Source organism: Babylonia areolata, chromosome 17 (genome assembly GCF_041734735.1).
Source record: "Babylonia areolata isolate BAREFJ2019XMU chromosome 17, ASM4173473v1, whole genome shotgun sequence".
Taxonomy (NCBI): Eukaryota; Metazoa; Mollusca; class Gastropoda; order Neogastropoda; family Buccinidae; genus Babylonia; species Babylonia areolata.
Genome location: NC_134892.1, coordinates 13,807,397 through 13,833,298, shown reverse-complemented (window position 1 = coordinate 13,833,298; position 25,902 = coordinate 13,807,397). Strand labels below are relative to the sequence as shown.

Here is a 25,902-nt window from a genome sequence, read left to right as displayed (position 1 = left end):
ATGTTTCATTCCCATGCACCCAACGATCTTGTTCAAATGAAAGGTACAGGAGTACCAGTTACATCGCCACCCCAACCCCATGCACACAGCGATGTTGTCCAAAGGAAAGGTGCACAGGTACCCGCTATAACCCCCATCGACCTTAACCAACAGGTACCAGCTCCATGCACCAAGTGATCTTGTCCAAACGAAACGTACGCAAGTATCAGTTGTACTCCCATCCCACCCCACGCAGCCAGCGATCTTGTCCAAGCCAAAGGAAAGGAAATATTTGACGTATCATTTCGATGTATCCAGCGATCTTGTCCAAATGAAAAGTACAGGACTACCAGTTATACCCACACCCCATCCCCATGCACCCAGCGATACTGTCCAACAGGTACCAGCTGTAACTCCATGCACCCAGTGATTTCGCCCAAACGACAGGTACGCAGGTACCAATTGTACCCCCTTACCCCCACCCCACCCTCATGTGTTCAGCAATCTTGTCCAAACAAAAGGTAAAGAGATATCTGATTTATCATTTCGATGTATCCAGCGATCTTGTCCAAATTAAAAGTCCAGGACTACCAGTTATACCCACACCACATCCCCATGGACCTAGCGATATTGTCCAACAGGTACCAGCTAAACCCCCATGCACCTAGCGATATTGTCCAACAGGTACCAGCTAAACCCCCATGCACCTAGCGATATTGTCCAACAGGTACCAGCTAAACCCCCATGCACCTAGCGATATTGTCCAACAGGTACCAGCTAAACCCTCATGCACCCAGCGATCTTGTCCGAACGATAGGTACAGGAGTATCAGTTATACCCCCACCCCACCCCTATTGATCTTGTCCAACAGGTACCGACTTTAACCCCATGCACCCAGCCATCTTGTTCAAACAAAAGGAAAAGAAATATCTGATGTTTCATTTCCATGCACCCAGCCATCTTGTTCAAACGAAAGGTACATAAGTACCAGCTATTTCACCCTCACCCCAACCCCCCCCCCCCCCCAACCTCACCCCCAAAAAACAAATCCTGTGCACAATTCCACACCAGAAAACCCTAAGAGTTCGGGGGAAAAAAAAGGTGAGGGGGGAGGGGATGGGGGTGAGGGGGTGAAGGTGGAGGTGTTAAAACAAATATCCTGTTGCAGCTCCACACAGAACACGCAACGTGTCGAAAAAAGAAAAAAAGGGGTGCGGTGGCTGGGATGGTGGTGTAAGGGGCGGAGTTGGGGTGCGAACACGAACGAAGGTACCCTGTTAAAAACGCATGCTGCCAAAATGCACTCACTGCCTCCAAAAACTAGAGTACACATGCACCGAAACAAGTCCACTGGGCACTCACTCTACAAAGAACCGAGGGGTGGGGGTCACAGGTTTGACCTCTCTGCTCCTGCAAAAGGGCAAATGCCCACATCCTGCACTTACAAAAAACCGCAGTCACTGACCATTCGGTCAACGCAGTCATGAAGAGAATGCCACACAATAAAAATCTCACACACACACACACACACACACACACACACACACACACACACAAACACACATTTCGAAATGAGTTCCAGCACACACACACACACACACACACACACACACACACACACACACATTTCGAAATGAGTTCAAGCACACACACACACACACACACATACACACACACACACACATTTCGAAATGAGTTCCAGCACACACACACACACACACACACACACACACAACCTCCCCATCCTCCTCCACCCAGCCACCCCCGCCCCCACCCACCCACCCAAACCTCCCACCACCTCCGCTCCCCTCCAACACCCACCCTCTCATCCCTTACGTTCTCTAACCCCCACCACCACAAGCTCCTCCAGCCCAGTAGTATAAGGACTGAGCTCAACACTCGGCTTATATCACAGATTGACATAAGTTTACATTTGGGCCAAAGTGAGAGCTGTATTATCAATGGTTTCTCCAGTCAATGGGAAATCATTTACAGCTTAGTCTTTTGTGAAGGATTATGACTCTCAAACTAGGAGGTAAAATTGCACTGGCTCTTAGTGCTGCAGCCTTGGGGAGTTAGGTGGCCTTTGGGAACCATTCCAACGCCGACTGTCCTTAAACCCTCTTGGCCGAGAGAGTGGGGATGTAACTTGGGCAAGACACTCTCCACTATAATCAAATTCTAGCCCAAATAGTCGGAACAGCAGTTGCCTCCTCTGCTGTTCTGATGGTCATAGTCGTACACGACTGACTGTCATATCATATATATATATATATATATATATATATATATATATATATATATATATATATATATATAAGGACTGAGGGTTCTGGACCACTTTAACCTTTGACCATGCCCTTCTCCCTATGCACCAGCTGGCTGGATATCTCACCGGGACAGGGGGGGTAGTCGGTCTGGCATCGCTCCGTCTCCACCTGCTGAGGGATGAGGTCGCCCAGATCTTGGTACAGTCGGCGTCTCTCGCGCATTCCGTACCCCGCGCATGTTGCCGAACACCTTGACCAGGGTCCCCAGGCTAATCAAGTAAAGAAATAAATCAGTACGCAAGTAAGTAAATATGTTAGTAGTCGTACGTGTCCAACAAATTAATTAACGATTAAATCAGTACGCACGTAAGTAAATACGTAAGTATTCGTGTCCAACAAATTAATTAACGATTAAATCAGTACGCAAATAAGTAAATACGTTAGTAGTCGTGTCCAACAAATTAATTAACGATTAAATCATTACATAAGTAAGGAATACGTTAGTAGTCGTGTCCGACAAATTAATTAACGATTAAATCATTACATAAGTAAGTAAATACGTTAGCAGTCGTGTCCAACAAATTAATTAACGATTAAATCAGTACGCAAGTAAGTAAATACGTTAGTAGTCGTGTCCAACAAATTAATTAACGATTAAATCATTACGCAAGTAAGGAAACACGTAAGTAGTCGTGTCCAACAAATTATTTGACGATTAAATCATTACGCAAGTAAGTAAATACGTAAGTAGTCGTGTCCAACAAATTAATTAACGATTAAATCATTACATAAGTAAGGAAATACGTTAGTAGTCGTGTCCGACAAATTAATTAACGATTAAATCATTAAATAAGTAAGGAAATACGTAAGTAGTCGTGTCCGACAAATTAATTAACGATTAAATCATTAAATAAGTAAGGAAATACGTAAGTAGTCGTGTCCAACATGTTAATTAACGATTAAATCATTACATAAGTAAGGAAATACGTTAGTAGTCGTGTCCGACAAATTAACGATTAAATCATTAAATAAGTAAGGAAATACGTTAGTAGTCGTGTCCAACAAATTAATTAACGATGATTAAATCAGTACGCAAGTAAGTAAATACGTAAGTAGTCGTGTCCGACAAATTAATTAACGATTAAATCATTACGCAAATAAGTAAATACGCTAGTAGTCGTGTCCAACAAATTAATTAACGATTAAATCATTACATAAGAAAGTAAATACGTAAGTAGTCGTGTCCGACAAATTAATTAACGATTAAATCATTACATAAGTAAGTAAATACGTTAGTAGTCATGTCCGACAAATTAATTAACGATTAAATCATTACGCAAGTAAGTAAACATGTAAGTAGTCGTGTTCAACAAATTAATTAAAGATTAAATCATTACATAAGTAAGTAAATACGTTAGTAGTTGTGTCCGACAAATTAATTAACGACTAAATCATTACATAAGTAAGTAAATACCTTAGTAGTCGTGTCCAACAAATTAATTAACAATTAAATCATTAAATAAGTAAGGAAATACGTAAGTAGTCGTGTCCAACAAGTTAATTAACGATTAAATCATTAAATAAGTAAGGAAATACGTTAGTAGTCGTGTCCGACAAATTAATTAACGATTAAATCATTACGCAAGTAAGTAAACATGTAAGTAGTCGTGTTCAACAAATTAATTAAAGATTAAATCATTACATAAGTAAGTAAATACCTTAGTAGTCGTGTCCAACAAATTAATTAACAATTAAATCATTAAATAAGTAAGGAAATACGTAAGTAGTCGTGTCCAACAAGTTAATTAACGATTAAATCATTAAATAAGTAAGGAAATACGTTAGTAGTCGTGTCCGACAAATTAATTAACGATTAAATCAGTACGCGAGTAAGTAAATACATAAGTAGTCGTGTCCAACTAATAATTAGATAAATAGAGAAAGAAATACATAAATGAAATGAATGAATGAATGAACTTCAACCCCTTACGTTGACTCCCCTACATTTACTTCCGTTAATTAAGTTACAAAAGAGAGGAAGTGGGGAAACGGTCAGTAAAGGCTAGGCCAGAACGACCAACACCCCCTCCTCCACTCCTTACATTTTCAGTAGAGTATAACTGTAGAAGGGACCAAATTTGCCTTTTTAAAAAGCTGGTGGTCGGTGTGGAGGTTGGGGGGGGGGGGGGGGGGGTAGTTTGAGGTTGTTACACCGGGCAGGGACACTCAAGTGCTTCTCCAGTGAAAACAAAAGCTGGGGTCGGTGGGGGGTGGCGGTTGGGGGGTGGGTAGTTTGAGGTTATTACACCGGGCAGGGACACTCAGGTGCTTCTCGAGTGAAAACAAAAGCTGGGGTCGGTGGGTGGTAGCGGTTGGGGGGTGGGGGGTGGGGGGTGGGTAGTTTGAGGTTATTACACCGGGCAGGGACACTCAGGTGCTTCTCCAGTGAAAACAAAAGCTGGGGTCGGTGGGTGGTGGCGGTTGGGGGGTGGGGGTGGGGGTGGGGGGTGGGTAGTTTGAGGTTATTACACCGGGCAGGGACACTCAGGTGCTTCTCCAGTGAAAACAAAAGCTGGGGTCGGTGGGTGGTGGCGGTTGGGGGGTGGGGGTGGGGGTGGGGGGTGGGTAGTTTGAGGTTATTACACCGGGCAGGGACACTCAGGTGCTTCTCCAGTGAAAACAAAAGCTGGGGTCGGTGGGTGGTGGCAGTTGGGGGGTGGGGGGGGGGGGGGGGTAGTTTGAGGTTGTTACAACAGGCAGGGACACTAACACGTTTTTTTCTAAGGTAAACAAAATAAATAAATAGATTAAAAAAAAAATTTTAAACCCAGCTGGGGTAGGTTTCGGGGGAGGGGGATTTTGGTGGGGGGCGTTGGGGGGGGGGGGGGGGGGGCACTCTACTCACGTGATTCACAAGGCGGAAGTCCAAAGCACGAGTCCACTTCCTCGGCAGCGCCAGGGCAGCGACTGTCCGGACAGGCGTTTCCGAAGCCAACTGCCTGGCATCTGCGCTGACGCGAGCGTCGGCCGCTGCCGCAGCTGGCGTCACAGGAGGACCAGGGACCCCACTGGGCCCACTGTCGGGGCACTGGAAAAGTCGGGGGGAGGGGTACAAGTATCAGTATCAGTATCAGTAGCTAAAGGAGGCGTCACTGCGTTCGGTCAAATCCATATACGCTACACCACATCTGCCAAGCAGATGCCTGACCAGCAGCGTAACCCAACACGCTTAGTCAGGCCTTGAGAAAGAAACAAAATTAAATAAATTAATAATTAATTAATTAATTAAATTAAATAATAATAAAAATAATGAAAGAATAAAGAGGCTGGGAGAGTAAAGGATCAGCAAAATATACAGAGTGATAGTCGTGTCCGACTTTACGACCATCAGAACAGCTGAGGAGGACTGTCCTGACTATCTGGGCTAGAACTTTATTTTACTGGCGAGTGTCTTACCCAAGTTACGTCCCCACTCTCTCGGCCAAGAGCGGTTTAGGCTAGTCGGGGTTGGGATGGTTCCCTAAGGTCAATTAGCCCCCAAGGCTGCAGGACTAAGAGCCAGTGCAATTTTGCCTCCCAGTTTGAGAGTCATAGTCCTTCACAGAAGACCAAGCTGTAAATGATTTCCCATTGCAATGTAGAGACCATTGATAATACAGCTCTCACTTTGCTGTTGGTCCAACTGTAAACTACAACACATAATACGACTTAACAGCGGTTGGTACCACTATCAGGGGGGCGGGGGCCGGGGGGGGGGAGCACTGTGAGGGGGGAACAGGGTACAGGACACACGGTAACAACACAAAAACAACTCAAACAGTTTCAGTTTCTGTTTCTCAAGGGGGGATGCGTCCGGAAAAATCCATACACGTAACACCACATCTGCTAAGCAGATGCCTGACCAGCAGCATAATCCGACGCGCTTAGTCAGGCCTTGAGTGTATGCATATATAATTGTATTTGTGTACCTATCATAGTGGAGTTCTTTTCTACAGAATTTCTGCCTGAGGAGAACACTTGTGTTGCCGTGGTATCTTTTTTTCAGTGTGCCAAGCGCGTGCTGCGCACGTGACTTCGATTTATCGCCTCCTATGAATGACTAGAAGCTCAGTTTGATTTTCCAGTCAAACTTGGGAGAAAGAAGATAAGATAAGATAAGATAACAATAACTTTATTATCTCCAACTGGAGAAATTTGGTCAGGTGCATTATCACAACATAGACAAGTAAACAACATGTGGGACCATAACTGTAAAAGCCAACAACAGCCCCTACAAATATTACGAAGATACAAATGTAAAAAATATCACATACATCGTTTCATACATACATCCACACACTGCAGGTAATAACTAGTATTCTTAATGTAAAAACAGAAAGAATTAAGAAACATTATTTGAATATAATTATAAACATAGCCTACTATACTGCACATTGATTATAATAGACAGATAAGATAAGAATAAAGATGAATTGCGGAAAACCACAACCAGATAATCAGCAACCCCCACCCAACCACCACCACCCACCCCACACACGCGGATAACTTGATTAAACAAGAGTAATAAACATATGTTCTCAAATTAAAGCATTTCACATATTCGCTTTTAAAAACATTGCAATTAATTATTACATCGTAATTATTAAACAGAAATATATTTAGAATATGGACGTTAGCATTAGACATATTCCACTGTACATTCATCCTGCATATTGCACATTATTCTTCCTACGGGGCCGGAGTTCGAACCCAGACCCTCACGGACACTGTATCGGCAGAGAAGTGTCTTAACCATTCTGCTACCTTTCTCGAGTACAAGATGCAACTAACTAGTCATCCACAAGATGAGAACTGGAAAGTCTCTTTTGACTGCATAGTGAAGGAAATCACACAGCAATAAACAACAATAAAAAGAAAAACAACAAAAAACAACATTGTGAGTATATATCGTACCAAGCGTTATAAGAAAATAGGTGGATAGATAGATGAACAGATAGATGTAGATACAAACACACGCACACTTACACACAAGACTCATCTTTCATAACTGACCTGCTTAGAAATGGAAAGTCTCTTTCGAATGCAATATATGAAAAATAATCCCCCAAAACATGGCATGCCCCACGCAGAAATGGAACTAAAACCTGGCAAAGATTGCAAGTAATGTACGAGATACAAGCTGAAATGTCCACAATGAATGGAAAATCTCTTTCGGTTGCAATCATGGAACAACTTTCATAATTATCCATACATAGAAATTTGGAAAAATATTGTCTTTCGACTGCTCGTCCAGTACAAGGTATGAAATATAAATCTTTTCCAAGAAACTTAAAGAAACTTTCGACCAAAAAACAAAAACTCACAACATAGAACACTGAAGATGTTATATATCTTATCCACAACATTTAATACTTATCCAATAGACTAGAATAGAAATTCTCTTTCACTGCTGTGCTAAAATAAAATAACATCATGTGTATGTGAGAGAGAGAGAGAGAGAGTGTGAGTGTGTGTGTGTATGTGCGTGTGTGCATGGGTGCGTGTGCATGGACACAACAACTTCCCTTGCTGTCCACGCACAGAACAATAAATAAATATGTCTTTAGACTGCTCACTGCCCACAACTTTCAACGAGCCACCACAATAAACGGGAAGTCTCTTTTAACTGCAATGTAAAAACAAAGGGAGAAATACCATCGAACACTCGACTTAGTGCACAAGACACAGTTTTCATAATTGTCCGTACATGGAAGTGGACCCTGAAAAAGTGTCTTTCTGACTGACTCATCCACACATAAGCATGCATTTTGAAAACACGAAAAGAACTTCCTTTAATCTTCCTTCTACCCCTTGCGATCCTTCTTTCTTTTAGTCCTTTTAGTTGCTTGTGCAACGCCGCCAAGGACTACAGTAATTGAGGATAGATTTGGTCAACCGGCAAATGGAGCCGTGGAGAGAGACGCCCATATGGGGTGCCCCCACTGAGTCTTTTCGTGTTTTCACAGTGTGTTTCGTGTTCACAGAGTTTTCGGACATTTAAGAAAATGTTTTAATTATTACACCCTCTGCTAAATCATTCCGAAGCCATCCAAACCAAGAAAAACGGACGTGTTGACATTTCAAGCAACGCTGTGCCCTGAATTAAACGCCTGCCCCCAAAATGAGTTGTTGGTTGTTTTTTCCCCCACTATGATCCTTTTAAAGTCGCAGCTTGAAATCCACACCAGCACCTCCATCCCAAACCACCACCACGCCCCCTCCGCAAACCCCCACGCCCCAGCCCCGCCCCCTCTTTCTGCTCATCAAATCCATCCCCACCACACCCTCCCCAACCATCCCCCCCTCCGCAAACACCCACGCCCCCCTCCCATCCACGTCTCTGTTTACAAATTTACCGAAGCACCTCCATCGCCACCCCCCACCCCCTCTCCAACCATCCCCATCCCCTCAAACCCGCCACCCCCCTACGCCCCCACCACCCTCTCTGTGCTTACCAAATCCATCCCCACCACCCTCACTCCCCTGCAAACCCCCCACACCCCTAACCCCCTCCACCCCTCTCTCTCTCTGCTTACCGCAGCAATCCCTCTCCCTACATCGTCGCATGTCCTTGGCGGGTCCCATGCACCTTTCGGGGCACATGCTGGGGTTGGAGTTGATGCACGTGCGCTCGCGATCCTGCATGCCGGGGCCGCAAGAGGCGGAGCAGCGGGTCCAGGAAGACCACGGGGACCAGTTCACAACTGGGCAAAGGAAAGGAAAAGCAAACGGGTGAAATTCTTCTTCTTCGTTCGTGGGTTTGCAACTCCCATATTCACTCTCATGTACACGAGTAGGCTTTCACGGCTAGCCATACTCCGTTTTCGGGGGTGAGAATGCTGGATATGTTCTTGTTTCCATAACTCATCAAACGCTGACATGGATTACAGGATCTTTAACGTGCGCAATTGATCTTCTGTGTGCATATGCACATCAAGGGGGTTCAGGCACAAGCAGGTCTGCACATATGTTGACCTGGGAGATCGGAGAAATCTCCACCCTTTACCCACCAGGCGCCGTTACCGAGGTTCGAACCCGGGACCCTCAGACTGAAAGTCCAACGCTTTAACCACTCGGCTATTGCGCCCGTCAAGGACGAAACGAAAAGGGAGAGAAAGAAAGATGCCGGGCGCAACAGCCGAGTGGTTAATCATAGCGTTGGACTTTCAATCTGAGGGTCAGTTCACAAATGGACAAATGAAAGGGAAAGCAAACAGGTGAAATGAAAAGGGAGAAAGGGGACGATGATGAGCTCAACAGCCGAGTCGTTTTAAAGGTACAGCGTATTTGTTTTTGCAACGTGTTCTTCGGTTTGGTACCTCATTTTTAAAATATTTTCTAAAAACAGAAAACTGGGCGGAAGTATTTTCAACGGGATCTCATAGCCTTGAGCCATCCACTTCACAGATGCGTCTTTGGAAGCGTTGTTCCAATCATCCTGACCATCACTGCAGTTGCCTGTTATCCCGCGGGCCTGCTCGACTCCAGGACATACCATGAAAGGAAGCGTAGGGTACGTACTTGGCCCAAACCTAGATGGACCTCCCTGGCAGCACTAATCATCATCTTCAATTATGTACAACATATTTAGGACATACACATAAGCAGCACTGACTCGAAGTTCAGTACCTTGTGAATGGAGAGAGTTACCACTCTCTGATATTTGTTATCCATTTGTTCTCCTGGCCTCACTGTTTATTTATTCAGAATATATGTTGTCTCAAAAGTCTGTGGCCTGTGTCCTGCTCTCATGAAAACAATATCGAATTCCGTTCCACTTCCATGCTGATGGTGAGTTCCTGTCAGTCTTCGAGGGCATCAGCAGCAAGGCGGGGCAGGGTCTCCTCCGGTGTGCGGCCTCACTGCAGCCTAACACTGATAGCCCCTTGTGGACTGCTTGCATTTTCCACTGCAGTAGCTAAGCCTGGGTGTGGCTGTGCATGGGGAAAATCGGGAAGGAGCGTATCAGTCACGGCACTAAAACTAGCCACGAACGATGAGAGAGAAAACGAAACAAAAACAACAACAAAGACTTAAAAACAAACAGACCAAACTTATCAACAGACAGACCACACGATCGTAGTCAAAGCCTTACCGCACACGATGCAAGGGATGCCTGTGTCGTAAGGTCTGCGCTCAAAGTCAGGTCCGGGACATGTCTGCAAACCACAGTCATCACCGTACGAAGGGCGACGGCAGGTGCGACGGCGTTCTACCGTGTCCGAGCCACAGCTGACACGTGGCTGGCTCCACGAACCCCAAGGTCCCCAGGCTCCTGTCCACTGCACAGAGAGGAGACTGTGTCAGTGTGGTCAGTCAATGTATGATTGTCAGTCCTGTCCGACTATGGCCATCTGAACAACAGAGGAGGCAACTGATGTCCCGACTATCTGGGCTAGAAGCTGACTATAGTGGAGAATGTCTTGTCCAAGTTACATCCCTCACTTTCTCGGCCAAGAGGGTTTTAGGACAGTCGGCGTTGGGATGGTTCCCAAAGGCCAACTAGCCCCCAAGGCTGCAGCACTAAGAGCCAGTGCAGTCTTGCCTTCTAGTTTGAGAGTCAAAGTCCTTCACAAAAGACTAAGCTGTAAAAGACTTCCCAGTCAACGTACCCGTGTGTCAGTGTCTGAGTAAGTTGAGTGAAGGATTCTGTCAGTAATTCTATCCATCTATCAGTCTGTCTACTGATCACAATCACGCAAGCAGGCAAACCAAAACAAAGACACCAAGGAATTGGCAGAATATATAAATATATAAAATAGTCAGATAATATTATCAATGAAGGGCTCTGCCAGTCTCAAAACACTCTATTAGCAAGTAAGCCAGTCACGCAGCGGGGAGGAACTCTCAAACGATCAAATAGAAAGGCATTGCATCAGTTAAGCCCATCAGTGGGTACTCCAATCAAATACTCTGTCAACCACTATGTTTAGTAATGCATTAAACTGTGTCAGCCCGGTTTACAAGTTCTTGCAATGCAGTGCCAGATAGGGACTGAGAATCTCATATCCACATGCCTCACATGGAATTATCAGAACTCACCACCTCCTCATCCTACGTTCATGATGCTTATCACTTTGTCATGAATACTAGTCCTGGATCAATCACGGACAACTCTAGCACAATCCTAGACACAGGACCAGACCTGAGGCAACTTGCTTCTCACTCGCCCCAAAAGAAAGGAGAGTTCACCCTCTAGACAGAAGACCAGAACAGCCTTCAGCAAGATTTTCCCTACAGACCTGGGAGAGAAGCTTAATTAACAGACGGCAAACCAGAAACCAGCACATCAGAAGCTCTACAGCAAATCAGTCAGGACATCAGCTGTGACGATGAATCAGGCTGGAACCAAGTGGGTCGCTAACATGAAGATCCTGATCCATCTACTGTGTCTTTAACAGCTGACATAAAAAATAAACCATCTTGCCAAAGTACAAACTGCTGCCCTGAGACTGATCACAGGAGGTATGAAAACCATTCCCATCTATGCAAAGGGAAAAAAGCCTGTCTACTTTGCTGGAAGACAGACGAGAAAAAGAACCATGGGTCAAAATTACATGATCGAGGCACATCAGCAGAAACATCAAGAGTTACTACCATCCGTGAGACCAACAGCTGCAAATGTTGAAGAATTTTAAGGCTGGACGGTGGACACTCCTCATGTCAAATGCTATGCTCCTCGGACTGGATCGAAAACAGGGCTCAATGGGGGACAGCTGAAGCCCCTCGCCCTCGAAGCTTTCAAACGGGACTAACCTGCCCCCACCTGGACCCACGTCAAGGTAGACGGTGCTGCTGACAGTGCTGTGAGAGATGGGGGAGGCCATGTGTATCACACCACCAGATGACATCACATACCGGTCTATTACTGCTGGCTATTTATCCGCAAACTACCGTGCAAAGCATGTGCTTTGTTCCCTGCCACTGACCGGCGCAATAACTGAATGGTTAAAGCGATGGACTTTCAATCTGAGGGTTCCGGGTTCGAATCTCAGTAACGGCGCCTGGTGGGTAAAGGGTGGAGATTTTTCCGATCTCCCAAGTCAACATATGTGCAGGCCTGCTAGTGCCTGAACCCCCATTCGTGTGTATACGACAAGCAGAAGATCAAAAACGCACGTGAAATATCGTGTAATCCATGTCAGCGTTCGGTGGGTTATGGAAACAAGAACATACCCAGCATGCACACACCCCGAAAACGGGGTATCGCTCATACACGTAAAAGCCCACTCGTGTACATACGAGTGAACGTGGGAGTTGCAGCCCACGAATGCAGAAGAAGAAGAAGAAGTTCCCTGCCACTAAGACACTGAACCAGGAGGACAACATTCCAGGCCACACAGTCTCTCGGTCTCTGCCACAGAACCTCTAGATGTAAGAACTAGAGTAGATCCTGCAAGACATAAAGTAGGAACCGCAGAGTGGATCTTTGTACTGCAGGAGATTTCCTCCAACCGTGGCAACACAGGCAATGAACAGGAAGACAAACTCCCCAAAAGCAGGCAGCTAGCTGGAACAAAGAGCACTCCTCTTGAGAAACAGAAGGAAACGTCAGTTCTGCACAGAGAGCAACCTGCGGACCACAGGAAGGGAACGCCTTCACGTTGGTGCTGGTGAGGGCATTGTCCGCCAGTTGGACTGAGACCAGCAAGTCACCAATCTCCAGGCCCAGAACAGGACATTAACACTGCCACCATCTCATCAGAATGAAGAGCTACCACACAGATAAAGGCCTGTGTGGAGTTGGCACACAAAACCCAGCCAACATGTTTCAGGCCTGACCCACCGTCGATGCCCTGAGATGACAAACCTGGCCAAGCGTGATGAATATACAAGCAAAAAAAAACCCTTTGCATATATACGCAAGCAGAAGATCAAACACGCTCGTTAAAGATCTTGTAATCCATGTCAGCGTTTGGTGGGTTATGGAAACAAAAACATACCCAGCATGCACACCCCCGAAAACGGAGTGTGGCTGCTTACATGGTGGGGTAAAAACGATCATACACGTAAAAGCCCACTCATGTCCATACGAGTGAAAGTGGGAGTTGCAGCCCACGAACGAAGAAGAAGTAAACCATTCCAGTCAGAGCCTCACCACACTGTCGGCAAGGGATGCCCGTGTCGTAAGGTTCACGCTCAGAGTCAGGCCCATCACACCTCTGCCGACCGCAATCGTCGCCAATTAGAGGGCGATTGCACGTGCGCCGCCGCTCTCTGGTGTCTGTACCACACGTGACACGTGGCTGGCTCCATGAACCCCAAGGTCCCCAGGTCCTGTCCCCTGCACAGAGAGGACACGTCAAACCATCAATCAGCCAGTCACTTGACTGAGTGAATTAGTCAATTAGTTGATCTAATATAATCAAACAAAACAAAAGCAGGCAAGTAGTACATTACCATGTGAATCAATAATCATTCTCTATCAGTCAATAAACCAAATAACCAATCGATAATGTATTCATCATTTTTGCTATCAAAATCAGATGCCTAAGTGGAATAATGAAATATCCTAGATCAAAATCCAGCTCCAGTTTTTTCATCCATTTTCGGGTTAAAATATCGAAACTAACTGCACAGTAACTTTTCAGAAAATGAGACAATAGTCCTGTGTACATTACACTGCAATTTTATTCATTCTATTTCAACTCACAAACATAAATTCCTACACATTCAATGGTACTGATACTCTCTATTTATGAATCAGACTGCATCGATGTACACATCAGCGTACAACATGGTGTGTTGAACTTGTATATTTTGATGGTTTTACGCCATCATCCCCAGTGCAACAGAACGAGTTGTGCTGAGAAAGACGGTGTAAAACCTTTGAAATACACAAGTAAATTCAACTTTGGAATCTGGGTTGGAAATTTTCTTCTGCACAGGTATATAGAACGTGAGATCCTATACCAACGAAGTAAAGAGTCACATTCAAGATTATTCCCGAAAGTCCCCATGGGAAAAGATATAGGCAAAAGGAAAACAGTACATGGCGACAATGCATGTGGCAAGGTTACACAGTACACGATGGATCTGTAAATAAGAAATTGAAATAATGCTGTGTTAATAGTAATGATCATGATGATGATGATGGCTGGTTCTTCGCTTGCGAAGATCAGTGGGAAGTTCCTGCCAGGGATGGGCGGCATGCCTTTTGATGACTAATTAGTCCAATCCGTAATCTGCAGAGTCTGTGGCATTGTGGGCAGGTGTAGATCTGGCCTGCATTGGTGGGCTGCGGACCTGGGTCTTTCCTTCTTCTTTTCTCCTGGATGTTCAGTCGTCTGGTTTCCTCAAAGTGTTGGGTTCCCCTGAACGTTAAGGATCTCCAGCTACCTCGATCTGATGCTGACTGCTCCCATGTCTTGGGGTTGATATCCGCTTGGAAAAGTTGCTTCTTCAGTTGGTCCTTGAATCTTTTCTGTGGTGTGCCTGTATTGCGTTTGCCTTGGACCAACTCCCCATAGAATACTGCTTTCGGCATGCGAGTGTCAGGAATCCGGGTGATGTGTTCAGCCCAGCGAAGTTGTTTTAGCATGAGCATTGACTCGATGCTTTGCAGTTGAGCTCTTAAGAAATTGAAATAATGCTGTGTTCATAGTAATATCTGACCACAAAAACATCTAATTTCAAATAACACAAATCAAATAAAGAAAGCATGAGATAAGAGGAAAATCCAAACCATCATCATTAATTTTACTGAAACTAGTATAGAAGTCAGAAGCCTTACTGCACACAACGCAAGGGATGCCCGTGTCGTAAGGTTCACGCTCAGAGTCAGGCCCATCACACCTCTGCCGACCGCAATCGTCGCCAATTAGAGGGCGATTGCACGTGCGCCGCCGCTCTCTGGTGTCTGTACCACACGTGGCACGTGGCTGGCTCCATGAACCCCAAGGTCCCCAGGTCCTGTCCCCTGCACAGAGAGGACACGTCAAACCATCAATCAGCCAGTCACTTGACTGAGTGAATTAGTCAATTAGTTGATCTAATATAATCAAACAAAAAAAGCAGGCAAGTAGTACATTACCATGTGAATCAATAATCATTCTCTATCAGTCAATAACCAAATAACCAATCGATCATGTATTCGTGATTTTTCCGATGCCTAAGGGGAATAATGAAATGTCCTAGATCAAAATCCAGCTCCAGTTTTTTCATCCATTTTCGGGTTAAAATATCGAAACTAACTGCACAGGAACTTTTCAGAAAATGAGACAATAGTCCTGTGTACATTACACTGCAATTTTATTCATTCTATTTCAACTCACAAACATAAATTCCTAAACATTCAATGGTACTGATACTCTCTATCTATGAATCAGACTGCATCGAAGTACACATCAGCGTACAACATGGTGTGTTGAACTTACTTGTATATTTTGATGGTTTTACGCCATCATCCCCAGTGCAACAGTACAAGTTGTGCTGAGAAAGATAGTGTAAAACCTTTGAAATACACAAGTAAATTCAACTTTGAAATCTGGGTTGGAAATTTTCTTCTGCACAGGTATCTACAACGTGAGATCCTATACCAACGAAGTAGAGTCACAGTCAAGATTATTCCCAAAAGTCCCCATGAGAAAAAATACAGGCAAAAGGCAAACAATACATGGCGACAATGTATGTGGCAATGTTTCATGGTACATGACGGATCTGTGATAAGAAAATGAAATAATGCTGAGTTCAGAGTAATATCTGACACAAAAACATCTAATTTCAAATAACACAAATCAAATAAAGAAAGCATGAGATACGAGAGAAGTCCAAACCATCATCATTAATTTTACTGAAACTAGTATAGAAGTCAGAAGCCTTACTGCACACAACGCAAGGGATGCCCGTGTCGTAAGGTTCACGCTCAGAGTCAGGCCCATCACACCTCTGCCGACCGCAATCGTCGCCAATTAGAGGGCGATTGCACGTGCGCCGCCGCTCTCTGGTGTCTGTACCACACGTGGCACGTGGCTGGCTCCATGAACCCCAAGGTCCCCAGGTCCTGTCCCCTGCGCCGAGAGGACACGTCAAACCATCAATCAGCCAGTCACTTGACTGAGTGAATTAGTCAATTAGTTGATCTAATATAATCAAACAAAAAAAGCAGGCAAGTAGTACATTACCATGTGAATCAATAATCATTCTCTATCAGTCAATAACCAAATAACCAATCGATCATGTATTCGTGATTTTTCCGATGCCTAAGGGGAATAATGAAATGTCCTAGATGAAAATCCAGCTCCATTTTTTTCATCCATTTTCGGGTTAAAATATCGAAACTAACTGCACAGGAACTTTTCAGAAAATGAGACAATAGTCCTGTGTACATTACACTGCAATTTTATTCATTCTATTTCAACTCACAAACATAAATTCTAAACATTCAATGGTACTGATACTCTCTATTTATGAATCAGACTGCATCGAAGTACACATCAGCGTACAACATGGTGTGCTGAACTTACTTGTATATTTTGATGGTTTTACGCCATCATCCCCAGTGCAACAGTACAAGTTGTGCTGAGAAAGATAGTGTAAAACCTTTGAAATACACAAGTAAATTCAACTTTGAAATCTGGGTTGGAAATTTTCTTCTGCACAGGTATCTACAACGTGAGATCCTATACCAACGAAGTAGAGTCACAGTCAAGATTATTCCCAAAAGTCCCCATGAGAAAAAATACAGGCAAAAGGCAAACAATACATGGCGACAATATATGTGGCAATGTTTCATGGTACATGACGGATCTGTAATAAGAAAATGAAATAATGCTGAGTTCAGAGTAATATCTGAACACAAAAACATCTAATTTCAAATAACACAAATCAAATAAAGAAAGCATGAGATACGAGAGAAGTCCAAACAATCATCATTAATTTTACTGAAACTAGTATAGAAGTCAGAAGCCTTACTGCACACAACGCAAGGGATGCCCGTGTCGTAAGGTTCACGCTCAGAGTCAGGCCCATCACACCTCTGCCGACCGCAATCGTCGCCAATTAGAGGGCGATTGCACGTGCGCCGCCGCTCTCTGGTGTCTGTACCACACGTGGCACGTGGCTGGCTCCATGAACCCCAAGGTCCCCAGGTCCTGTCCCCTGCACAGAGAGGACACGTCAAACCATCAATCAGCCAGTCACTTGACTGAGTGAATTAGTCAATTAGTTGATCTAATATAATCAAACAAAAAAAAGCAGGCAAGTAGTACATTACCATGTGAATCAATAATCATTCTCTATCAGTCAATAACCAAATAACCAATCGATCATGTATTCGTGATTTTTCCGATGCCTAAGGGGAATAATGAAATGTCCTAGATCAAAATCCAGCTCCAGTTTTTTCATCCATTTTCGGGTTAAAATATCGAAACTAACTGCACAGGAACTTTTCAGAAAATGAGACAATAGTCCTGTGTACATTACACTGCAATTTTATTCATTCTATTTCAACTCACAAACATAAATTCTAAACATTCAATGGTACTGATACTCTCTATTTATGAATCAGACTGCATCGAAGTACACATCAGCGTACAACATGGTGTGCTGAACTTACTTGTATATTTTGATGGTTTTACGCCATCATCCCCAGTGCAACAGTACAAGTTGTGCTGAGAAAGATAGTGTAAAACCTTTGAAATACACAAGTAAATTCAACTTTGAAATCTGGGTTGGAAATTTTCTTCTGCACAGGTATCTACAACGTGAGATCCTATACCAACGAAGTAGAGTCACAGTCAAGATTATTCCCAAAAGTCCCCATGAGAAAAAATACAGGCAAAAGGCAAACAATACATGGCGACAATATATGTGGCAATGTTTCATGGTACATGACGGATCTGTAATAAGAAAATGAAATAATGCTGAGTTCAGAGTAATATCTGAACACAAAAACATCTAATTTCAAATAACACAAATCAAATAAAGAAAGCATGAGATACGAGAGAAGTCCAAACCATCATCATTAATTTTACTGAAACGAGTATAGAAGTCAGAAGCCTTACTGCACACAACGCAAGGGATGCCCGTGTCGTAAGGTTCACGCTCAGAGTCAGGCCCATCACACCTCTGCCGACCGCAATCGTCGCCAATTAGAGGGCGATTGCACGTGCGCCGCCGCTCTCTGGTGTCTGTACCACATGTGGCACGTGGCTGGCTCCATGAACCCCAAGGTCCCCAGGTCCTGTCCCCTGCACAGAGAGGACACGTCAAACCATCAATCAGCCAGTCACTTGACTGAGTGAATTAGTCAATTAGTTGATCTAATATAATCAAACAAAAAAAAGCAGGCAAGTAGTACATTACCATGTGAATCAATAATCATTCTCTATCAGTCAATAACCAAATAACCAATCGATGATGTATTCGTGATTTTTCCGATGCCTAAGGGGAATAATGAAATGTCCTAGATCAAAATCCAGCTCCAGTTTTTTCATCCATTTTCGGGTTAAAAATCGAAACTAACTGCACAGGAACTTTTCAGAAAATGAGACAATAGTCCTGTGTACATTACACTGCAATTTTATTCATTCTATTTCAACTCACAAACATAAATTCTAAAAACATTCAATGGTACTTATATTCTCTAATTTTTTTTATGAATCAGACTGTCGAAGTACACATCAGCGTACAACATGGTGTGCTGAACTAACTTGTATATTTTGATGGTTTTACGCCATCATCCCCAGTGCAACAGTACGAGTTGTGCTGAGAAAGATGGTGTAAAACCTTTGAAATACACAAGTAAATTCAACTTTGGAATCTGGGTTGGAAATTTTCTTCTGCACAGGTATCTACAACGTGAGATCCTATACCAACGAAGTAGAGTCACAGTCAAGATTATTCCCAAAAGTCCCCATGAGAAAAAATACAGGCAAAAGGCAAACAATACATGGCGACAATGTATGTGGCAATGTTTCATGGTACATGACGGATCTGTAATAAGAAAATGAAATAATGCTGAGTTCAGAGTAATATCTGAACACAAAAACATCTAATTTCAAATAACACAAATCAAATAAAGAAAGCATGAGATAAGAGGAAAGTCCAAACCATCATCATTAATTTTACTGAAACGAGTATAGAAGTCAGAAGCCTTACTGCACACAACGCAAGGGATGCCCGTGTCGTAAGGTTCACGCTCAGAGTCAGGCCCATCACACCTCTGCCGACCACAATCGTCGCCAATTAGAGGGCGATTGCACGTGCGCCGCCGCTCTCTGGTGTCTGTTCCACACGTGGCACGTGGCTGGCTCCATGAACCCCAAGGTCCCCAGCTCCTGTCCACTGCATAGAGAGAAGACTGTGTCAGTGTGGTCAGCCTTGCCATCTATCTGCCTGTCAGTGTCTCAGTGAGTCAGTCAGTTGGACTGGCTGTTCAATCCATTGAACCACAGAAAAATGGAACAGCAGTCGAGCTACCGCAAAACAGACGACCTCGCAACAGACATTTTAATTTTGCTCTGTTGTAACCTTGCCCTTTTACTTGTAGCCTTGACTTTTGACAGAGCTTTTGTTCTGGCCATGTCATGTCAAACTGCTGTGGCCAGTTTGATGCAATTGGATGAAAACGCCAACTTCTATCACGTTTCTACTTTTTGTCCCATTGCCTGTTGTGGTCTTGGACTCTCTACTGGTTTCTGTTCTCACCACGCCCCACAAAACTGCACGAGGGTGGATTCCGCATTCACCCCGTGCTGAGGTTCACCCAGGTGACGATCTGGGCTGCATGGAGGATAAGGAGCAACAAGCAGCACTCCCGCCCCCACTCCCACCCCCTCACCCACAAACCCTCTCATCTCAGCCCATCACCGCTTACCGCCCGGCATTTTGTGTCCTCATAGCGGCGTGTGTTGCCGCGGATGGAGGAACCGACCTGTGAGCCAGGATGATCTCCATTGTCACCAACGCTTCTCTTACGAAGCGCCTCCCGGTACCACTGACCAATTGGTGGAAACCAAGAGATTATGCCCTCTCTTGGGAACTGACTGGGTTTTCCAGTCCTTCCTCCCAACACAAGTGGATCCCTCTCTCTTCCCGCGATGATCAACCTGAGAGGGTCTGGCAGTCCAGATCGCAGGTGGGGGCTGGAAGTTCAGTCCCGCCACTCTTCTTCGACCACCTCTTTTAGCCTGGTCGACAAGGCATCACGGCCTTTGCAGCCTCATTACAAGGTGTCCGAGTGGTGCAGCTCTGCTTTCCACCCAGTCACCCCAGGGTGCTTCCACACTAGAAGGGGTACAGCCTCTGCTGGAACTTGAGGGAGCTTTCTGTCCTAGATGCTGAAGAAAGTGTAAAGTATGCCACCTCCCCTCTCTGCTAGTTCCTCAATATGCCCCATTTCCAAACTCGGCCAAATTCACCTTCAGAACTTCGGTTGAGTGAGGAAAGTTGGCGCGCTGCTTCTTTTGGAGGTACTCACAGCCTATCTATGATTCCTTCCTACACAGGGCCAGCCAGCCGTAGAAGAAGGTCCAGAACATCCAAGCACAGAGTTTCCTCCAGGTCGATTAAGAGGCCACCAGCCTGGGTTCCTCCAGTGCCACTCTGCCAACTGAGAGAGGCTGAGTCCAGCCAGCCTCAGCAGCAAAAGCCTCTTTCCTTTCAGGTGCACCGCCCTGTTGGAAGATGGGCTCAAAAGCAACATCTTAGCCACTTTCACTTCACAGAGGTGGTGAAAGAACTCATTCCTTGGTCAGGTCAGAGTCAATTCGTCTGTGGTGTCCCTGGGTGACTGGCTTATCTTGGCCTCGTCACAGGTCATGTGTGAGATTCACACCTCCAGAATGCTGGATCAGTGCTCTCAGCCTCGGATTCATTAATAACCACGAGAAGAGCTATCCCTGCGCACGTAAGTCATTTGACTTCTTGGCATGCTGTCCATGACAGTCTCTCCATCTCAGGACCGCTTGGATCAATTAGAAGGTCTTCTGTGTTTGCATCATTCCTCCCTCACGACAGCGAGAACTCTCACTTCTCTCTTGAGCATGATGGAGTTGCTGATGCTCACCCCTCACCCCCTTCCTGAGCATGGTTCTCAAGCTCTCACTCACTCACTCACTCAGTGGGAGATAAGACTCTTCTGGTCCCAGAAGACACAGCCTTGGTACCTACAGATATGTCTGGGCGAGTGGTTTCTTGGAACGATGGCTGAATGGCTACACTTCTGTCTTCTGAACCTAGGGGTGCTCATAGCCCTCCCCTACCCCCACCCACTTCAGCTGGCACTCTTCACAGATGCATCTACCATGGGTTGAGGAGCTCACATGGACACAATCTATGCGCTGGGGCACATCAACTTTCTTGGACTCGAAGCGGTTAGCAGGGATTTTCTCCATTTCTCAGTGGAAGCCTCCGGCAAGACCATCTGCCCATTCATCACACACTTCAACCATCCTTGTCAAAAACCTTACCACACCGTCGGCAAGGGACGCCCCTGTGAGGTACTTGCTCAAAGTCAGGCCCACGACATGTCTGCCGACCGCAGTCGTCGCCCATCCGAGGGCGCTCACAGGTGCGCCTGCGCTCTCTAGTGTCGGGACCACACGTGACACGCGGCTGGCTCCACGGACCCCAAGGTCCCCAGCTCCTGTCCACTGCACAGGGATGAGACAGTGTCAGTCTGTTCAGTCAACCCATCTGTCTGTCAGTGTCTGGGTCAGTGGGACGGCTGTTCAACTGGCTGAACAGAAAGGGAGCAGGAGTCAAAACATCGCGAAGCAGAATATCTTGCTACTGGCCATTTTAATCGTACTGCTGTGACCTCGACCTCTGACCTTGACTTTTGAAAGAGATTTTGTTCTGTCTGTGACAAACCACTGTGGCCAGTCTGGTTGAATTTCCTCATTTCAACGTGTTCTAACCTTGAACATAGACACCTGTCTGCACGGTTTGTGTTTTCAGCATGACCAGAGTTTCAAATTTGATTAAGATAAAATGCAAAACCTTTGGTCTCTTGAATGATGAATGCTCGACATGGATATTTATACAGCGGCTATCTTCGGCTGGAGACCAATCTGTAAGTGCTTTTCAAACTCGGGGTCATTTGCATAAGAGGCTGCCTACCTGGGTAGAGCAGACTGATGGCTGCCATTGGGCGCTCATCATTTGTTTCCTGTATCATTCAATCAGATTTCAGGCACGCACACATACACACTCAGACAAACATGTAACATTTTACGTGTATGACCGTTTTCTTTATTTACACCGCCATGTAGGCAGCCATACTCCGTTTTCATATGTTCTTGTTTCTGTAACCCACCAAATGCTGACATGGATTTCAGGATATTTAACGTGTGTATTTGCTCTTCTGCATGCATATACACACAAAGGCGGTTCAGGCACTAGCTCTTGTACTATAACTTTTTTCTATGTACAGTGATCTAATCAAATCAAATCAAAGTATGGTACTTATAGCCTCGCTGACCACTACGGCCATCTCAAGGCTATCGCCACGTTAACATCTACTTCAAGCCAAGGGTAAAAGAAAAGACAATAAAAACTAGCTACCGCTTCAAGCTGCTCACTGAAAATGTTTAAAAACCTTCCAGAGTTTAAAACATTCAAATCTGATTTAAAATGTTCACTTCTTTCAAGAAGGCCATCAGCGTCCACGGAAGGACGTCACGAAACAAAGTCTTCAGAGAATCTGCCGTGTAATGTCTGTGTTGTCTGACCTCTGAGCTTTCACCTCTGAATTTGGGCTGAGACCATGTTCTGAACGCGGCCCGTGACAATGCTACGTTTGCTGAAGACAGGATGCAGGATGTGAGCTGTTTTCTACTTTGCCAATTGATACCCGTGACATCCCTATCAACATGTCATCATAAAAGGGATGATCAACACGTCGTCATAAAATGGATGAACAGAAAAGGCCTCACACATAAATACAATCCTAACAAAGTTTCAATCCTGCATCTCTAGTGGTAGCCGGGAAAATACCAACGTTGTAGCTTACAACACACACACACACACACACACACACTCGAGAAAAACCACAGACGTACACAAACGGTACACACACATTCAAGCAAGGCCGGCCAATCAAAAGCAAGACAGACCAACACACAGCCCAAAAGATTTTCTAATCAAATCCTAACCACACTGTCGGCAAGGGATGCCCGTGTTGAAAGGTTCACGCTCATTGTCACGCCCTGGGCACCTCTGCCGACCGCAATCATCACCATAGGAGGGGCGATTACACGAGCGCCGACGCGATCGAGTGTCCGAGCCACATGTGACACGTGGCTGGCTCCACGGACCCCAAGGCCCCCAGGTCCTGTCCACTGCACAGGAAGGAGGACACTGTGTCAGTGTGGTCAGTCAACCCACCTGTCTGTCAGTGTCTGAGTCAGTCAGTCAGTGTGACTGCTGTTCAATGAGTTGAACAGAAATGGAACAGCAGAAACGGCACTGTAAAGCCGATCATCTTGCAACAGAGCATTTCAGTTGCTCTGTTGAGTGACTTGACCTTGACTTTTCAAACTCTTGTCTGACTTGACCTTGACTTTTCAAACCCTTGTCAGACTTGACCTCGACTTTTGAAACCCTTGTCAGACGTGACCTCGACTTTTGAAACCCTTCTCTGACTTGACCTCGACTTTTCAAACCTTTGTCTGACTTGACCTTGACTTTTCAAACCTTTGTCTGACTTGACCTTGACTTTTCAAACCTTTGTCTGACTTGACCTTGACTTTTCAAACCTTTGTCTGACTTGACCTTGACTTTTCAAACCCATTTCGTAGACAGACACAGACTTTGTGAATAAGTTTGTCTGATGAATCAACCGCTCAAGTCAAAAGAAATATGACCTTAAGATTAATTAAACATACCCACTTAACCCAACCTGGATGTCTCTGTCAAATCTTCGTTGATTTTTATGTTCCATAACGGTCGAGGCATGTTGGCCAAGCCTCATGGTCGGTACACACTCTGGCACTAAATTCACCACTGAGGCAGACATCATCACAAGCTGGGATGTTTCTGATGGCATCATCTAGAGTGCAGCAGAACTCTCTTGTGTCGGGACCGCACGTGACACGTGGCTTTGGCCCCATGATTAAAGCAGAGAGTTGGTGTGTTTACGGATATGATGTTGTCTAATCGGAGTGTGGTCGACAGGCAACTGTACTCTCAGAACTGTACGCTGAGGGCATGACTGCAGTCAGCAGTGAGTTCTTCACACTACGCACCATCCTCCACCACCCCATGATCACGCTCAGCATCAATTGTGTTCCACTGCCAGAAGGTGAACTGTCTGTCTTTGAGGGAACTGCTATCTGGCAGCCCACACACCTGCAGAGCGAAAGTTTTCATGTTCACCTTGTGGACTTTTGTTGTTGCTGTTGTTGTTGTTACCCGGCAGATTTCAGCGTCTGTCACAACCACTTCAAGAGTTCCACCGACCCGTTGAAGATCGTTAGAGTGGCTGATGGACATTGTCCTTACATTCCAGCTTGTAAAGCAAAGTGCTGGTAACTTTCTTGTTCTCTCTGATGTGTGCATTACAGCTTGCTCAGTGAGAGAAATACTCTAAGTTTCATTCCCCCAACAAGAAAGGCAAAGCCTTTGTGACTCACCTGTGATTCTAACTGAATTCACATTGAAAATGACTATGTAAGGTGGGGGGATATGGGCAGAAATCGCGCTATGGTCAAGACTGCATATCTGCAGTGGAACAGCTGTATTACTAATCAATATTCATTTTCCCACTGATGGAAGGACTGTGTAAAAACAAATAGGTTAAAATATATGTTTGTGTATATGTGTGTACTTAAAAACGACACTGAAAATAAATGATCATAACGGCGTCCTCTCTGTAATGTTGTATGGAAATTAGGTCACCAGTCATCAGGGTTGCTGCCGTCTCAGCCTTACTGTTATAATCCAGAGGACAACAGAGCAACATGTCTGGCACCAGTACAGTGGATGGAGTTGCCCAAGAAATCTCCCCTTGTGGCAGCCAGCTGCCTTGCAAGTCTCCACTCTCGATTTTCTGCCCGAGTTTACTCCCATACCCCCCTTTTTCGTTTACCCGTAAGACAGGGGGACAGTGTACCCTGGGTGGCCGAGTCATCATGGTTGCGGGATGGTCACAAGCTGCAGACAGACCCAGGGCCAGACTGTTGAGCACACCTGGAAAATCAAATTTCTGGAGCCAGAGCTGACCTTCTCCTCGTCTGAATGGCGACCAAGGCTCAACAAGCCCCAGATTGCCTGCAGAAAGGTTCATCAGCGCTTCTCATTTTCCATCCAGAGCTTGCCATACACTCACAATATATCTGAAATTTGTATATGATTAGATACACACACACACACATATATATATATATATATATATATATATATATATGTGTGTGTGTGTGTGTGTGTGTGTGTGTGTGTGATATATATATATATATATGTGTGTGTGTGTGTGTGTGTGTGTGTGTGTGTGTGTGTGTGTGAAACTAAAAAGATATAAGTAAATGAATCGGGGGAGGGGGGCGTTCAGATACAAACGAGAGACTGTCCGACCGTCACACACTTAAATGATTCTTGTCACAGCCTTACCACACTGTCGGCAAGGTACGCCCGCGTGAGGAACTTGCTCCATGTCAACCCCTGGACACGTCTG

At 45.0% G+C, this 25,902-nt stretch overlaps 1 protein-coding gene across 9 annotated transcripts in view; it reads right to left on the bottom strand.

Moving 5' to 3' along the window:
* Nucleotides 1-10,430: 10,430 nt before the first annotated feature.
* Nucleotides 10,431-25,902, bottom strand: part of LOC143291670 (SCO-spondin-like) — a 125,465-nt gene continuing 109,993 nt past the window's right edge. For 5 of the 9 annotated variants that reach the window (XM_076601674.1, XM_076601680.1, XM_076601677.1 and 2 more), the window contains 10 exons: nucleotides 25,839-25,902; nucleotides 23,387-23,572; nucleotides 21,701-21,883; nucleotides 19,389-19,574; nucleotides 18,293-18,478; nucleotides 17,202-17,387; nucleotides 16,112-16,297; nucleotides 15,022-15,207; nucleotides 13,387-13,572; nucleotides 10,431-10,570 (listed from right to left, as the gene is read on the bottom strand). The exon at nucleotides 25,839-25,902 is cut by the window's right edge and continues 119 nt beyond it. In XM_076601674.1, the coding sequence (XP_076457789.1) occupies nucleotides 10,464-10,570; nucleotides 13,387-13,572; nucleotides 15,022-15,207; nucleotides 16,112-16,297; nucleotides 17,202-17,387; nucleotides 18,293-18,478; nucleotides 19,389-19,574; nucleotides 21,701-21,883; nucleotides 23,387-23,572; nucleotides 25,839-25,902 (1,656 nt within the window). In that variant the 3' untranslated portion in view covers nucleotides 10,431-10,463. The remainder of the gene's footprint in view (nucleotides 10,571-13,386; nucleotides 13,573-15,021; nucleotides 15,208-16,111; nucleotides 16,298-17,201; nucleotides 17,388-18,292; nucleotides 18,479-19,388; nucleotides 19,575-21,700; nucleotides 21,884-23,386; nucleotides 23,573-25,838) is intronic. The other 4 variants (XM_076601678.1, XM_076601679.1, XM_076601676.1 and 1 more) reach the window with 4 other exon arrangements.